The sequence below is a fragment of the Mytilus edulis genome, chromosome 1 (assembly GCF_963676685.1).
Source record: "Mytilus edulis chromosome 1, xbMytEdul2.2, whole genome shotgun sequence".
Classification (NCBI taxonomy): Eukaryota; Metazoa; Mollusca; class Bivalvia; order Mytilida; family Mytilidae; genus Mytilus; species Mytilus edulis.
This window is the reverse complement of record NC_092344.1, coordinates 121,077,813-121,094,637: the sequence shown is the minus strand read 5'-3', so window position 1 is coordinate 121,094,637 and position 16,825 is coordinate 121,077,813. Positions and strand designations below refer to the sequence as shown.

Below are 16,825 nucleotides of genomic sequence, written 5' to 3'. Positions count from 1 at the left end.
AACAAATAAATAAATGAAAAGATATTGCTAGATTAAAAACAAATAAATAAATTTGATCTACATTGTAATTAGTTTGCACATACTGATACTTGATGAAGTTGGCGATATTGGTTGCTTCCTATTTTACTCATTGGTCAAGGCGAATATGGTTTCAATTATTTTAGGAATCAACAGTAAAATGCTTGTAGCCTGTTTACAAATGACAAATGGAGAATCGATTGATTGATTGATTGTTGGTTGCTTAACGTCCAGCGGGAAAAGGAGAATCGATATTATTTAACAACAACTTTAATTGTATCAAAACACTTTTTACATGCCTTAATACCAAATAAATAACAAAATATTTACGGTTTGTATATTTTTTCTTTTATAAGATTCATAGTTATACGATATATGGAAATACTTTGAATATTGATTGATAAGTTCATGCTCTTTGAACAAAAAAAAACGTAAGTTGGTCTTTATAGAGATGTTCCTTCGTGTCAATCTGTCGAAAGTCATAAGTATCCATTCCGGTCTCCCTACCTACTCAAGCAAATTGTATGGTCTTTTTGCCTCCATTGGTATGCATCGATAAAGACAAAAACATTACTATATTTACCTTCTTCTTCTTTTTCTTCCAAAAGATAGACGACAAAAATATAAAAAAAAAGAAGATGTGGTATGATTGCCAATGAGACAACTCTCCACAAGATATCAAAATTACACAGAAATTAACAACTATAGCTCATCATACGGCCTTCACTGAACAATGAGCAAAGCCCATAACGCATACACGGCCGACACTCGGCTAACCGAGAGATTGGTCGGTTAATCTATATTGAGTATGCGGCTATATTGGCAATTGGTCTGTTAATCGGGTTGGTTAAGAGTAAAACGCACAATTTAAAGTTAAACTCTATTAAATATACAGATTTTTGGCATATTATAAGAACCAAATCAAAAAAAGAAATGTGTCTGACAAAATGATATCTATCTTAGAACATTTTCCACCTGTAAAAACATTTCATAGTCTGCGCAGTTTTCAGTAAAACTAAAAGGCGTCGCGCAAGTATGTAGTATTTATGCTTATACGCATAGCAATTTTATTTTAATAAAAGGCGAAACAAACAATTTTAGATATCATTTAAAGAACACAAAATAGAACTTTGGTTCTAAAAAATAAATTGACATTAGTAAATATTTCATAATTATAATATAGCGTGAGTAATACCACGTTTTAGTGAAAATTATGGGAATAAAGTCTGTTAATGGGTTGGAAAATTGAAATGGTGTCAGTTAAGAGTTATTTAGCCACGACACTAGTTTTACTACCTTTATATTTTCCCATGGAAAAAGTTAAGAATGAGATGTTCCTGCGTAAAAAAAAAATGACAATACGGTGCAACAGTATCCTTCTAGTAAGAGCATTTTTATCTTGACTTTCTTTGCATTTTATGGAAGGGTGTGTCACTTAAAAAGTTCAATATAGCGTGAAATGGATTGGCTGCTGGAATATGCATGAATTTATTATTACTAGTAACGTTTTCAATCAGCCTTAATATTTGTGTCTGTTCAAAGTAGCACGTTCTCAAATCCGACTGAAAGTGTCTTTCTAATATAACACAGGATACATATAGCGTGTTGTCGTTCTCATATGCACATGATATTTGTCACTGGACGTTTAACCCTAATTAGTCAGCATCGTCCAATTGGTTCGTTTCTTCTATTACTTAATCATCTGTTGTTTACAAATCATTCTAAAGAATAAAATGGAAAGGAGCGAATGCAGCTACATTTGGTTATCTTAAGTTTTAATTCATTTTATTCCTTTTAGTTCCTTTCTATATAAGTGCAGAGGAGAACTGCAGTTGTCCGTATGTAAACTTCTAGCAGTTGTCACCAATATGAGTACATCGCAATTCGTTACTGTTTCAACACCCAGGGATGTTTCATGTCTGTATTCTTAAGCAATTATTATTTTTTTCTCTTTTTTAGCAATGCATCACTCTCTACTGTCCTTATCTATTATTCTATATTCTGTGTATCTATCCAGATTCTAGTGTATACCGTGCCATGTGGGTCCGGATTGGGGTGTTGTTTATTTCTGTATTCTTTAAATTGTTATGTTACTTTTCTCTACATTTCATCTGAGACTACTATAACACATATATTATAGTAGTCTCAGATTTCATTTATCGTAGTCATAATTCTTTCTCTATTCTTTATATTTTAGCATCCCAATATCTGTTACTTACTGATGTTTAGTTACATCAAGGATTTGTATAGTTAGACTTACTATACAAATCCTTGGTTACATTACGACGTTTATCTCTGATTTATATACTGGTTATCAATGTACAATATTACTTTCATACTACACTTTGAAGCCATATTTACAGAAAAATAGATAGCCGAACTCGTGCAATTGGGGTTTTCTAGGTCTTTTTAATTTATATAGTATAAGTTAAAACACTGTGTTCATAAACATTTTACCTGCATAAGAAAGAGTTTTTGTAGATCGAATCAGTCAATCAAAAAGTTTACTCTTGTTTCACTTTCAATGTTGACACAGTGATTCTTTTCCTTTGACTAGGTAAACACGTCTCTTTTTTCATGCATAATCCTTCTCTAGCTTAGAGGTTCAATTGAAATTCACATGAATACGGTTTTAATGAAGTCGAATTATTCATTTGCAAGTAAATAATAAAATAAGCAATGTCTCCTTTGCTTAAAGTTTTGACAAAATTGAATGTATTGAAAATGAGGGTTTTTAGAAATAGTAAATCATCTTGTTCCTCATATGACTTACTTTAAAAAAATTTCACAGAATTTATTGATAAGTTAATGTGCATTTATTTATATGAAAAGCAAAAAAAAAGGTTTGAAGGTAATGAGCTGAATATTAGTCCATAGTTCTGTAATATACTCGTTGGTATTTAGACATATACTGAAAACTGGTGCCCTGTTACCTAAATATTAAGCTTTAGTAACAGAAGAGGTGCACATGAAAACTCTCTGGACTGGGATAAAAGTTTTGCAAAGAATACCCGCATTACTGTCTGGAAATTTGGTCGATAAAATTAAACCTAGCAACTTCTTTGAATTTCAACATCGCTCGTTTTCTGTAACATCCCACCGCTGTCTAAATTTTCAGGTGAATTCACATAGGACGGTACCGGCTGGCCACTGGCACTTGTCTGAAATTTATTTTCCCATTTACCTGAAGTTATATAACAATAGGTATTTAACTGGCATTTTTGAAAAATTTCACCAGTTCGTGAACTTTTTTAACATTCGATTTCTTGGTTGTCTCCCCATTGAAACATGTTATGCTATAACTTGAATTTTCCACACACATTTGGACAAGATACAAATCCTTGATTTGGGTTAGTCCAAATAATTATGTTTCCAGACACTTGAGCAGACACCACATCCAGAAACCCTTAGCAAGCCTGCAAAGAAAACGGCAACTTCCATCGACCAGATCCTGATCCTGATCCTAAGGTCAATAATTGACACTACTGTTCTCTGTGTGCTATCTTCCTCCTCTTATGGTACACCGTTGCTCGAGGTAATATCTCGCGGTACTTTGGTATACTTGTTTAGGCGCAGGATCGGGAATCAGGGATTGCAAGTTCTTGGAATCTCCCTGATTTTGTAATATATTCCCCTACAATTTGCGATGTTGCTTCGTAGGTTTCTCTTTTTGGTGGTGCTAGTATTGACTGTATATTTGTTGGATCGATGTTAAGTAGTTCCATTTGTCTTCGCATGTCCTCTCTTTCTTGTTGGTATCTTGGGCAGTATAGCAGGAAGTGTTCTGATGTTTCTTCTTCTCCGCATTCACAATATGGCGTGAGGGATTGACCGATTTGGTTTCTGTATTTGTTAAGTCTGCTGTAGCCCGTTCTTATTTCTGACAGTATTCTTCCTATTTGGTTGTTAGGCTTGTCTAGTTGTGCGTCCTTACCAACGATAGGAATTAGGTTGAAAAGCTGTCTTCCAGTTTCACTAATTGTCCATCTGCTTTGCCATTTGAGTTTTGTAGACATCTTGACTGCACATCTTACATCTGACATGGTTATGACATTATACTGATCATTTAGTGATGAGGCCTCTTTTGCAGCGTCTTTTGCCAACTGGTCCGCTATCTCGTTCCCGGCTATATTAGCATGGCCTGGGATCCAAGATAGGGTTGTTAGTATGCCGTGTCTTAAGAGCGTTCCCATGCATTCTTTGATATCAGTAATTGTGTCGATGTAGTTAGAAGATTTCCAGTTCAGAGTCAAGATGCCTACAGCAGTCTGGCTATCTGACAGTATTTTAAGCTCAGAAAACTGGTCCTTTATAGTCGTTATACAGTGCTCCAGGACCATTAGTATGGCTACTAGTTCAGCAAGAAGTATCGATCCTCTATTAGCTACTGGCCTCTTTAGACTTATGCCTTGGCTATTTCCAGAATATACTACTGCTCCTGCCCCACATGGTCCCGGGTTACCTTGACATGAACCATCAGTGAATGCCACTACTGTTGAGTCTGTGCTTGTGCTGTCTCCTAATAGGTCCTTTACAACCTGTTTACTTTCAACAGTTTGTTCGGCTGTTCTGTTCTTTGAGCTACCTAGACGACTCCAATAACTTGGTGATCTTCTTAGCATGACATCTACACCAGCTTTGTATGTGAATTCTGGTTCTATAAGTTTGATGTCAACTTTCGTGGCTTTGAACATGTCTATGGATTGGTTTATAGCTTTACCAAATGGAGAATCCTGTTGTTCATAGGTTGCGTTGTTTGTTAAATACTGTTCTAGTTGTTGTTTAATTGGTTCTGCTATGTTCTTTGATTGTATTTTTGCCAGTTCACGTACTGATATTTCCTCTATTCTGAGGTCTATGGGTTGTATGTTGGCTTCAACTTCCATTGCCTCTCTACCTGATGTTCCTGGTAGTCCTAGGCATATTGACAAGCCTTTTCTTTGTACAGCTTCTAATTTCTTCATATTCTCTGCAGATGTTATTTGCCAGACTGGGCATGCATACTCCATGATAGATCTAACCATGCTGTTGTATATTTGGAGTAGTTTTGATCTTGATATTCCTCCCATGCCCTTAATATCTCTAATTACATAAATTGCATTATTTGCCCTCTTCTGCATCAGATTGATGTGGGTGTCAAATTTAAGCTTCTCGTCTAGAGTTACTCCAAGTAGCTTCGGTGTTGGACTATGTCTATAGGAGAAGGAGTTGACTTTTAATGTTTTCTGCTCTGCATCTGTGTTGCCTTTTGAGAATAGGCATACTTCACACTTTTCCAGGTTTACATTAATTCTCCATTTTTCTGTCCATTTTAAAATAGTTTTGACATCCTCTGAAGTTCTTTCTTTCATTTCCTTTATGTCTTTCCCCTTATGCCATAAAGTGCCATCATCTGCAAACTTGCAATTTTCTCCTTTTGTGTTATCCATTATATCAGCTATGAATATGTTAAACAAGGTGGGTGATAGTACTGACCCTTGTGGCAAGCCGATTTTGGTATCAAATTGTTCTCCAAAGAAGTTAATCAGCATACATCTGGCTGTTCGATTTGTGAGAAAGCTGTTTATCCATAACCAGGTTTTTCCCTTTATCCCAAGTTTATGCAGCTTGATCATTAACCCCTCACGCCATATTGAGTCATATGCCTTTTCAAGGTCCACTAGCCATGCAAGAGTTGATTCATCCTCATTGAAACCATCAGCTATTGTTTGGACTAACCGAAGTAGAGCATTGGTGGTTGAGTGATTCTTTCTGAACCCTTCTTGAGTTAAATCAATCAATCTGTGACCCTCAATATATGCCACAATGCGTTCTAGGATGACTCTCTCCATTAGTTTGCATATAATGCAAGTTAGGCTGATTGGTCTGTAAGAAGAGGATGAGTAATAGCTGGTTTTTCCTGGTTTTCTTAGAAATTTTACATCTGCCATTTTCCATTCTGTTGGTAATTCCCCTTTTTGCCATATGATGTTCATCATTGTTACTAAGGCTTCTGTAAATTTGTCACCTGCATGCTTATAGAATTCAGCAAACTGCTGATCTGGTCCTGGGGCAGTCCCCGTGCGAAGGCGGTATATAGCTGCTTCTACCTCGTCTTTGTCTATTTCTCTATCAAAGCCTTCTCTATGTTGATCTGTTTCATTTGCTGCCTGATACATGTTATTTAGTTCTTTGTATTCTTTGTTGATACTATCATAAAATTCTTTATCAAATGACTCATCCTTTAGGTGGCTACCTCCAAAGAAAATTTTTTGTAGAAGTTCAACTTTACTTTTGTTGTCAAATATTGGATCTTTATTTTCAACAATTAATGGGAGTACTGAGTTATCTTCTGTTTTCCTGGACATCTTTTTGTACGTGTTCCAGAAGTCTTTTGAGTTTTTAGCCTGATTTAGTTGGTTTACGAGGTTATTACTCCATTCTTCTTGTGCATCTTCCTTTGCCTTGTCAAAGTTGTCTTCTGCAATGATGAGTCTTTGTTTGTTTTGTGGAATGTTCCTCATTCTGTATTGTTTCTGGCAGTGATTTAGGTGTTTTTTGGCAGATGTTACTGAGCTACTCCACCAGCATGGTTTTTGGTGTTTTCTTGGTTTAATTTCTTTATATGGGATCATTTCTTTTTGTGTTGCATTTATGATGTCAGCAAATGACTGGTAAATATGGTCAACTGAGTTGTTATTTGCTGGCCTGTTTTCCAACCATTCACCAAACCTTTCTTCTGTGACACGTTTCCACTCTTCCCAATCTACCTTGTTAAGTTGCCATATTTTCTTTGGTGTTCCCCAATTATCTTCAGAGCAAACACGTAGATTAGTAAGGATACTGATATGGTCAGATCTGATGGTCTCGTGTGAAAGAGTGTCGCAACTTATCATATTATGTTGGAAATTGGAGTTCATCAGCATAAGATCTATAACAGAGTCTGAATTCCTTCGTGTTGGCTGGCCATCGTTTATGCAGATCATGTCTTGTTTGGTTAGCATGTTCTCTATTAGTTCACCAGCTTTGTTAGTTTTGATGTTTCTCCATTCTTGACTTTTGGCGTTTAAGTCTCCTGCAATAATCAAGGGAATATTGCTTTTTACGTCTTCGAGTTTAGAACACAGTTTTTCTATTTGGTCAGATCTTTCTGGTGGTATGTATGGGCACAGCAGTGCAAACTTTATGCCTTTGTCAGTTGTAATATTTACTGCTACTGATTCATATTCCAAGCTGTTATAGATGTCTGTTTCAATAGCAACAAATTTTCCATTGTTTTCCCTCACACATATTGCTACTCCTCCACCTTTTCTGCCTATCCTGGGTTTATCAAAGACTTTCCAGTTTAAAAATTTCAGTTTACTATTTACATCTTGAAAAGTTTCATTTATACATACAACATCAACATCAAAAGTATTTACAGTATTTACAATGTCCTTGTATGCCGTATTAATAGCTTGGGCATTAATAAGAAGGATTTTCATCCTGACAGGTTTCAGCACTTAGTATCCGTTGTATTTCTAGTCTCTTTAGCACTTGCTTATACTTTGGGCACCTTGCTGACGTTGACGGATGGTCTTCACCACAGTTCACACACTTGGGAGCTGACGTGCACTGTTTGAGGATGCACTCCTCCTTAGCACAGTTGCTGCAAGCGTGCTTGTAGGAGCAGATTCTTGCTATGTGGCCTAGTTTATTGCAGTTGAAGCACCTCGTCACTTTAGATTTTCTGTCTGGCTCAAATTTTTCTCTTTTGTCAGTCTCTGGGACATATATACCCTCTGATTTCAATGCTTTTTCTGCTGAGTCGCAATCTTTAAATGTTACTTTGACTACTGGAAGGTGTTTGCCTGTGTCTCTGTATTTTAGTCTGTGTACCCTGCTCACGTTGTAATCTTTACTTAGTTCTTTTTGTATGTAACTTTCCTCTATCTTTGTTGGTATATTGTGTAGATATGTTACTGTACTCGTTTGTTGACTCCGACGTGGTGTATGAATTATGGAGTTACCACCTAGATTTGTTGTTGCCCAGGAGTCCACTATTTTCTTGCTATCTTTCTTGTCTTTGAGATGTAGTGCTATTCCACCATGTGGTAGACTATAAGCTGATTCGACTTTATTGGTTAATACTGGAATTTTGTTTAACTCCTTTCTGTGGATTGATTCCATAGCTGTTGCTTCTGCTGTTTCTCCTGTACCTTCCACAAAAGCAGATAACTTCTGTCAGACACAAGCCAGGGACACAGTCTACACTCCATCCAAACCTAGAAGGAAGCATTGAAGGATAGATTCTATAGAGGATTTGATAACCTACTTCACAAACCACCTCATACAATATCCTGGCCAGATCCAGAGGCTATTCAAATTGGCTTTCCCCTACAAGAATGCCCTGACACTCCATACAAACCTCAACCATCATTTCAGAGCAAGTAAAAAGAGAAAAGAACAGCAGATGCTTTACTGCAAGAATGGGTCCTTGAAGTTTGCAATACCTACATTTGTATCCTTCCACTAAAACCCAACATCATCATCTCATGACAAGTGAAACAGCTTATTACAAATACATACATGTATATTAAAACAAATGTTAACACAGGGTTGTGGAAATATTTGTTGTGAGCACTTGTCCCTGGGCAAGTAAAACTGTAAATTTTACTTGTCCGGAAAAAAGTTACTTGCCCTGAATTTCCCAATAAATATTGAAGTATTTTACTGTAAACTTGTATGATTCTTAAAACTGTTTTGTATCACAATATAAATGATGTTTGTGATATTTGTTTATGTGTATGAATAAAAGGAGGTATGGGGTTCACATCAATGAGACAGAACCCCAACAGCAATACAACCAAAAGACATCTAGAGGGCAATTTTGCAATGTTTTTAAAATGCTAGCGCGTATGTACATGTACTAAGTTTTGAAACCAGTGAAGAAATGAAAACTAAATAATAGATCATTAAAGTGTCCCTTCTATCTATTAATTTGCCAACAAATAAGTTAGAGTTTTGATCATCAAGATGTGGGTGTTTCCTACAAATTGTGTCTTCACTGGAGAGCCAGGGGAAATCTGTTAGGCATGACTTCTGGAATTCTCGTTTCCGTTTTTTTTTTTTTCATATTCCCTGTCTTTCTCCACCTCTGTTTTTCGATTTATCTTGACTCGTCATTATTATTTTCATTCTTTTTGTCTTGATTACCCAGTCTAGGTGTTTTTATCAGGTATTTATCGATCTCGATAGAAGTCATTCAAGAAAAATTAAAATGACACTTCCGTTAGATGGGGGTAAATGGACAAAAATAATGTAATGTTTATGATACCCGGGTTCGCATATTTATTTTTCTTATTCTGGTTATCAATCTATTTCCGGTTTTAATTAATACTTCTTGTCATGAACATTGATGTTTTGACTAAAATATTTGTTTTTAACGTGTTGAACATTGGTTTCTTTTACATAAAATAATGCATCTTAATAAGTTGTGAAAATAATTCTATATTTTTGATTAAATTGAATTTGTCAAGTTTAATTTTTACATGTCCATGGGCAACCCAGACAGAAAAAAGTACTTATCTGGGTGTCCAAATGTATGAGTCGGGCGAGTCGGGAGAAAATTTTAATATTTTGTATTGAAAATAATATAATCCTTTCAATTTTTTGTTTAGAATTGGAGGTGGCAGCATCATCAACAAATGATCAATAAACAAATACACTTATTGAAACCAAATTTTAATCATAGATTTTACCGTTAAATATTATTTTAATAATAAATTCTTTATTTAAAGAGGGTAAACTCAGTTAGTTACAATAAATAAATCTTCCCTGAGGCCCTCGCATACAAATTACAATACAATCAAAAACAGATATTTACACATAGTTAATTTACAGTCATACATGTATAGTTCAATGTACATTGTATTGTTATTAACATGATACTAAAGATATAACGCTGTTTAAGATGTACATGAAGTCAAAAAATAAAATAAAAATAAAAAATATATACAATTAAATACATTGTGGAAAACATGATCTTATCAGGACTAGGTTAAGTACTTCTTGATACTTTGTTTAAAAGTATGTAAAAGTGTTTTGAGCTTTATGCATTTTGTGTGGTAGTCCATTCCATAACACCGATCCAAAATAAGCAAATGATTTCTAAAATAGCTCAGCTTTTGGCTTAGGAACTATCAGATTACCTTGAGTAACGCCTCTCAAGGAGTAAGGATTATTATCTGATTTCAGTTTAAAGTTTTGAACTAGGTACGTTGGTGCTTCCATACGCATACATTTAAACAGAAGTAAATATTTGTGGTATTTTATTCTATTGTCAACTGTCATCCATCCAAGTTTTAAAAAGGGGGCTGAGGGGGATAAAGGATCTGCATCTAGAATTAATCTTGCTGCACTTTTTTTTTGAATTTTAAAGAGACATTTGTTATATACCAGCTACACGTATATATGTATAAAAGCCTTGATTAGCTACATATGTAAATGTATTTTGAACCAGGAGCCCATTAGATTTGGAGCTGGAGGATTATCGAAATTTGGGTAATTTGACAAGTAGCATATTGGGTTTCCCCCAAAAAAGAAAATTACCAATTATTATTATTCTTGTAGTTGTGTGACACAATGGCAGCTACCCCAGGAAACAAACTGACATGGAAAGTTGATCAGGCCATGATAACTAAAACTGTTGAAGATCTAAAGAAGTCATCATTACATGCTTATGAATCTGTGGGAAAACTTTCTCCAGATCAAATCAATTATGATAATGTGATAAAGGTTAGTTATAACATATTGTAGTTCATTTTAAATTTATAAAACCTATTCAGATTGAAATGAATTGTTCCATTATTCATTTAGATCATGTGAGTACATTCTACAACACTGTTGAAAAAAAATATTGGCTGATTCAAAAGTTGTGATTCTTTATTCTAGAGTTGCTATTAATAACATCTGATTAAAATCATATTAAACTCTCCTCCAATTGATTTGTTTAATATTCCAAGTGTAAAATATGAAGATATTCTTTAAGAGTTCATGTTTAGAGAACCTTTTAATCAAAAATTTATCAACTAATACATATTTTTGTGTAGGGGCCAGTTGAAGCCAACTATTGGTGTGAGATTTTCTCACTGGGTTGAAGACCCATTGTGGCCTTGGGTTGTTTTTTGGCCCTTTGGTTAGTTTGTTTTCTCTTGACACATTCCCTATTTCCATTCTCAATTTTATCAAACTTGTGAGGTCATATAACAATATTTCCCAATTAACACCACAATATTCTTTTTAAGTCCAAAGTCAAAAATATCAAATTAAAGAAGAAGATTTTGATTGGATCCTAAAAGGTCACTGACGAGTTAAATATGTATAGATTTAAACTTTATGGGAAATTTTGGAAGATGTGGCTCAAGAGGTTTAACATGTTTAAAGTCCAGTGTTCTAGCTACAAAGTTTGAACAGGGCACAGCGCCCGCCCTTTTTTATTGACGCCCGTGCCTTTAATCTGTTGTCCCTTAGGCACCCTCCGGTTTTTATCACCGAAAAAATTGTCATTTTTCTGCCTTTAAAATACCGGTAAAATCGTAATTGTTCCATGAACAGAAAGTTTAGCTACCTGTGCAGGCTGTCAAATTAAGTGACCCATTGAGTGTATGACTTTACCTGACCGCTTTGGTGTCAAACACATTGTTAATTAACACCAATTACCTTAGATTTAGGTCATAGATAATTTGTGAATTTCAAAAAAGTTTGAAAAACAATTTGATTACTTCCCCTTATTTATCACCTGTTCAAAATATATAACTTGATTTTATGTTTCTTTTTGTAAGAAGATAAAATTTAAAAAAAATTGAATGCAAATGCATATTAGAATATTAATTTAAATCATTTTTACTTGAATACACTTAAAAAATAAATATTTTGAAAATTATATTTTGCATCTTTACTTTAATTAATTGAACTATCAAGTGCAATGGATTCCCAATGTTAAAATTTGTAAGTCAGATTGCTATGGTGTAACATCTACAAGACAGCTTAATGAATAAAGATAATAAGTAAACCAAGACAGCTTAAGGTGGTACCCAACACTTTAACTAAAATTAATTTGGCTCGTTTAATTTTCATAAAATTTTGACAAGGTATTTACTTTGACCCTTTGACAAAAATATAAAAATTTCAAAAAATTTGAACCAACCGTTTTATCAGAAAAATTACACTGGTTATATAGCAGTTTGACAAACACTTATTTTGATCATTAAGAAGCTTAATATTCCCTTAACAACACAACGTAATTAAAACGTTTAGCTGATTTTACAGAGTTATCTCCCTGTAGTGTTAGGTACCACCTTAATATACATTAGTAGGCAAAAGTTTCTCCAAAGGTGGCAGCATGATGACTATTGATTTATGAAATGATGTTCGCCATAAGAAAAAAAGTGCCAAAAGATTAAATTACATAACTCCATTTTAATTGAAACTTGATGTTTCAAGAATGCATAATAAAAATTATGTGCTAATCAATTATGAGGCTTAGATAATTGCCCTTTTTTCAATGATATAAATTTACGTGTAAAATTGCCCTTTTTTCAATGACATTAACATGTTAAATTGCCCTTTTTTTTGACTAGCACCCTGTCCTTTTCAAATCCTGGCTAGAACACTGTAGTCGACCTTATTTAGTTCATTAAAAAATCTTTTGTAGAGAATTTCACTGGACTTGTTTTCCTAGTGATACCAAAATAAAGAGGACACATAAAATGTATTGCTTTAGACTCTATTCTCACTTCTAGATGTGTTTTGATATTTTTTGTCATTGGGTTCTTGTGTCATTGACATACACAAACGTACCTCTTTGCACTTCCTTTACTCCTAGAAATGATTTTAAAATATTTTCCATGATTTCCAAGGCTTTAGCAGACAATGACTGTGTGTATGCAGTAAACAGAAACAATGTAGATTTCTTACAACATGTATCATCTGACAAAGAACTGAGAGATGCCAGTGTAAAGGCTGATAAAGAACTATCAGAATTTGATGTAGAAATGAGGTAAGTATCTGTTCAAAGGGATACAACTCTAGGTCAGATTTTGTATGCTAAAAAAAAAAGGTGTTGTATGCAACCTACCTTTCCAGTGTACTCCTTTTAAAAAAACCTTTTATAACTTTATGATAATATGATATGTATGATATGAAAAATATTTAATTTTGAACTATAAGTTCTGTATCAGACTTAAGCACCCTATAGCCATTATGATAAAGTTTTCAAAGTTTGTTGTATTATATTTTAAAATTTACACTGGTTTATTATCATGATTATATGGATCAGACAAAATAATGTGGTAAAACATTTAAGCATCCTATTCAAGTTTGTACTGTTCGAAAATATATACACTGGGAGTAGACTTTTTTGCTCTTTGGTTGGGTTGTTGTCTCTTTGACATATTCCCCATTTCCATTCTGTATTTATTTATAATTGTTTAACAAAGGATATGGGTAAATTTCACACAGGTCTGTAAGTTATTTAATGGGCGGCCAACCCTCCTATTAACCTAGGACACAATGGTGTAACACTACAACATAAGAACAAACTATAAAAATCAGTTGAAAACAGCTTTAATCATCAGTCTCGACATACCTTTTAAAAAAAAGCACCACCAAAATATTAAACAAATGATTGGTGTGTTCATTACCAATTATATAAATTACACAAGTATACAAAAAATTGGTGCCAAAGATTTTTAGAAACTTCTTTAAACACTAAGCAGTCTAAAAAACTTAGTATCTGCTGTGTATTACATATTGTATGCTGATGTTATATTCTGTTTGTTTATTTACAGCATGAGACAGGATGTGTTTGACACATTGGTTGCCACAGAGAAAAAACTGGCAGGTCAACTAAAGCCAGAGGCAATAAGATATCTGGAGAGAATGATTAAATATGGCAAAAGAAATGGTATTTATTTCATTATTTATCGGTAGATTTTCTATAGGTTTAATTCTGTATATTATGAATGACTTTTGAAATTGATCTACAAATTATCCTTATTTTACAAATCCATTTTCATTGCAAAAACTGTCTTGATACAAAAGACTAAGTTAAATTTAAGAAAAATATAAATTCTACAATGTTGACATATTTTTTTGACAGAAAGAGAATGCTTTAATTATTGACCTTATCAACTCTGATATATACATGGGAGAGGAAGTAGTAAGACAGGGGAGATAATTAGCTGCTGTTGGTAACTGCTCCATTTCTATATATTGAACATTATTTGTGTGATTGTAGGGTTACACTTGCCTAAGGAAAAACAAGATAAAATAAAAGAAATAAAGAAGAGAATGAGTGATTTAAGTATTGACTTCAGTAAAAACCTGAATGAAGAAAACACAGTACTGGAGTTCACAGAAAAAGACCTAGGTTTGTTAATATCTGTTATCCAAATACACAAATATACATATTGTAAATCTACTTACATGTTTTTAGTTATTACCTGTTTAAAACATCTTTATATGTCAATTTCATTATAAACCTTAAGAATACTCATAAAGGTTTTGAACTTCTGAATGTCCATCATATGTGCTAAGCTGAAGACTTCTTTGTTAGTAACATACGTGAAGATGCTGTCTTTTATGAATCGTAGATAACACATCCATTGATGTGTAGAAGACACCAATTTGCATGTGAAACACACCAATCTATGGGCAAAGATTATTAATCTAACAAGATAATATCCATAATTCTGTAGAAACACCCAATGTGTGCAGAACCCACCATATATCTGTAGAACACAACCATTTATATGTATAACACATCCAGCTGTGTACAGAAAACGTTTGTAAAAGAACTCAACCATCAGTTTCTGTTTTGTAAGGCAGCCATCCGTTTAGGGTAGAGGATTCTATTTGGTTCTCTTCAGAATCATGATGATCTATTCTGATAAAGAACATATCTATCTAATTATTGATTGAGAACACATCATTATAAATCTAATAAATACCACATAGTTCATAGCTCATTGTTACTATGAAGGAACTGTAGTGGTCCTGATAATACAGTTACAAACTGATGCTTAAACATATCTTGTAATAACTCCCCATGGCTTATTCAACAATAACCAAGAGAAGATAGAACCCCCTCAGGCGACAAACTGATGCTAAAACATATCTTGTAATAACTCCCCATGGCTTATTCAACAATAACCAAGAGAAGATAGAATCCCCTCATGCGCTGTATTTTCTGTTTATGTTTATGATGACTTCATCACATTAAGTCAATAAGGTTTGTGTTTATTTCAGATGGTGTTTCAGAAGACTTTATTAAATCATTGGATAAGGTAAAGTAATCATTAATGAAATATATGTATTAATGTAAGATGTATGTAAATGGGTGATCTCAAATTTTGTTCAAAACTTTACATGCATGTAGACAATGTAATTAATTGAAACACATTTTTGTCTCTTGGTTAGGTGGAGCATGGACATAGAAATGATATATGTTTGTCCAACTTTTGAACTTTTACACCTTTACAATTACTACACTTAGCCAAGGGGAACATTATTGTGGAAAAATAATTTCTTAAAATATATTATAGCATGGTCCTCACTTGTACATTGTTAACTGGTTAACTTTTAGAATACAGAAAAATTAATTTAAAAAGTTTTCCAAGCTGTTTATATAATTTAGAATTTCTTTTGATGCAGACAGACGATGGAAAATTAAAGGTGACCTTGAAATATCCACATTACTTCCCTTGTATGAAGAAGGCTAGAAACCCCAACACTAGGAAACAATTGGAAATAGCATTTAACTCTAGGTAACATTTACAATCTAACATTATATTGTAGTAACATTTTGAGTGGATGCAGTTGATCGATTTCATGTCATCAATTTTATGATCAATTCAGTGTATTTCATCTTTACTTGTATTCATTTTGTGTTTTTATGCCCCACCTACGATAGTAGAGGGGCATTATGTTTTCTGGTCTGTGCGTCCGTCTGTCCATCCGTCTGTCCGTTCGTTCTTCTGTTCGTTCGTCTGTCTGTCCCGCTTCAGGTTAAAGTTTTTGGTCAAGGTAGTTTTTGATGAAGCTGAAGTCCAATCAACTTGAAACTTAGTACATATGTTCCTTATGATATGATCTTTCTAATTTTAAAGACAAATTAAACTTTTGACCCCAATTTCACGGTCCACTGAACATGGAAAAAGAAAGTGCGAGTTTCAGGTTAAAGTTTTTGGTCAAGGTAGTTTTTGATGAAGTTGAAGTCCAATCAACTTGAAACTTAGTACAAATGTTCCCTATGATATGATCTTTCTAATTTTAATGCCTAATTATATTTTTTACCCATTTTCACGGTCCATTGAACATGGAAAATGATAGTGCGAGTGGGGCATCCGTGTACTTTGGACACATTCTTGTTTGTTATACATTATTTTGTCCCTTGCCTAAAATGTTGTTGGGGACATGAAAATACCTGGAGTCTGTCCGTCAGGTCTTGTTAGCGTTCTCACAGTTACAATTCTTGCCAGATTTTTATTAAACTTATAATTAAGTAATAACAGTACTGTAGTTGAAGAGTTGCCCCCGTCAATTGTAGATTTGACGGTTGCAAATGCAGTTTTACTGGCGATGCATAGAGGAGACAGTAAAACGGAGATTTGCGACCGTCAAATCAAAATTGACGGTGGCAACTCTTCAACTACAGTACTATTATTCTGATTCTAATGCATTTCAAAAAGAAATAATACGATAAAACTTGGGAAAATGTCTAACTTTGACAAATAAAAAAAAATCTGTGAAACTTCATGAATAATTTTGGCGCAAAGACGTCGTGAGT

The 16,825-nt window shown here is 33.9% G+C and overlaps 1 protein-coding gene across 5 annotated transcripts in view; it reads left to right on the top strand.

Moving 5' to 3' along the window:
- Window positions 1–2,949: 2,949 nt before the first annotated feature.
- The window catches only part of LOC139504141 (thimet oligopeptidase-like), a 28,240-nt gene continuing 14,364 nt past the window's right edge, over window positions 2,950–16,825 (top strand). For 4 of the 5 annotated variants that reach the window (XM_071294217.1, XM_071294211.1, XM_071294203.1 and 1 more), the window contains exons 1-7: window positions 2,950–3,136; window positions 10,609–10,773; window positions 12,897–13,036; window positions 13,827–13,942; window positions 14,276–14,407; window positions 15,286–15,323; window positions 15,691–15,803. In XM_071294217.1, the coding sequence (XP_071150318.1) occupies window positions 2,987–3,136; window positions 10,609–10,773; window positions 12,897–13,036; window positions 13,827–13,942; window positions 14,276–14,407; window positions 15,286–15,323; window positions 15,691–15,803 (854 nt within the window). In that variant the 5' untranslated portion in view covers window positions 2,950–2,986. Of the gene's footprint in view, window positions 3,223–10,608; window positions 10,774–12,896; window positions 13,037–13,826; window positions 13,943–14,275; window positions 14,408–15,285; window positions 15,324–15,690; window positions 15,804–16,825 lie in introns of all 5 variants that reach the window. The other variant, XM_071294228.1, reaches the window with a different exon arrangement.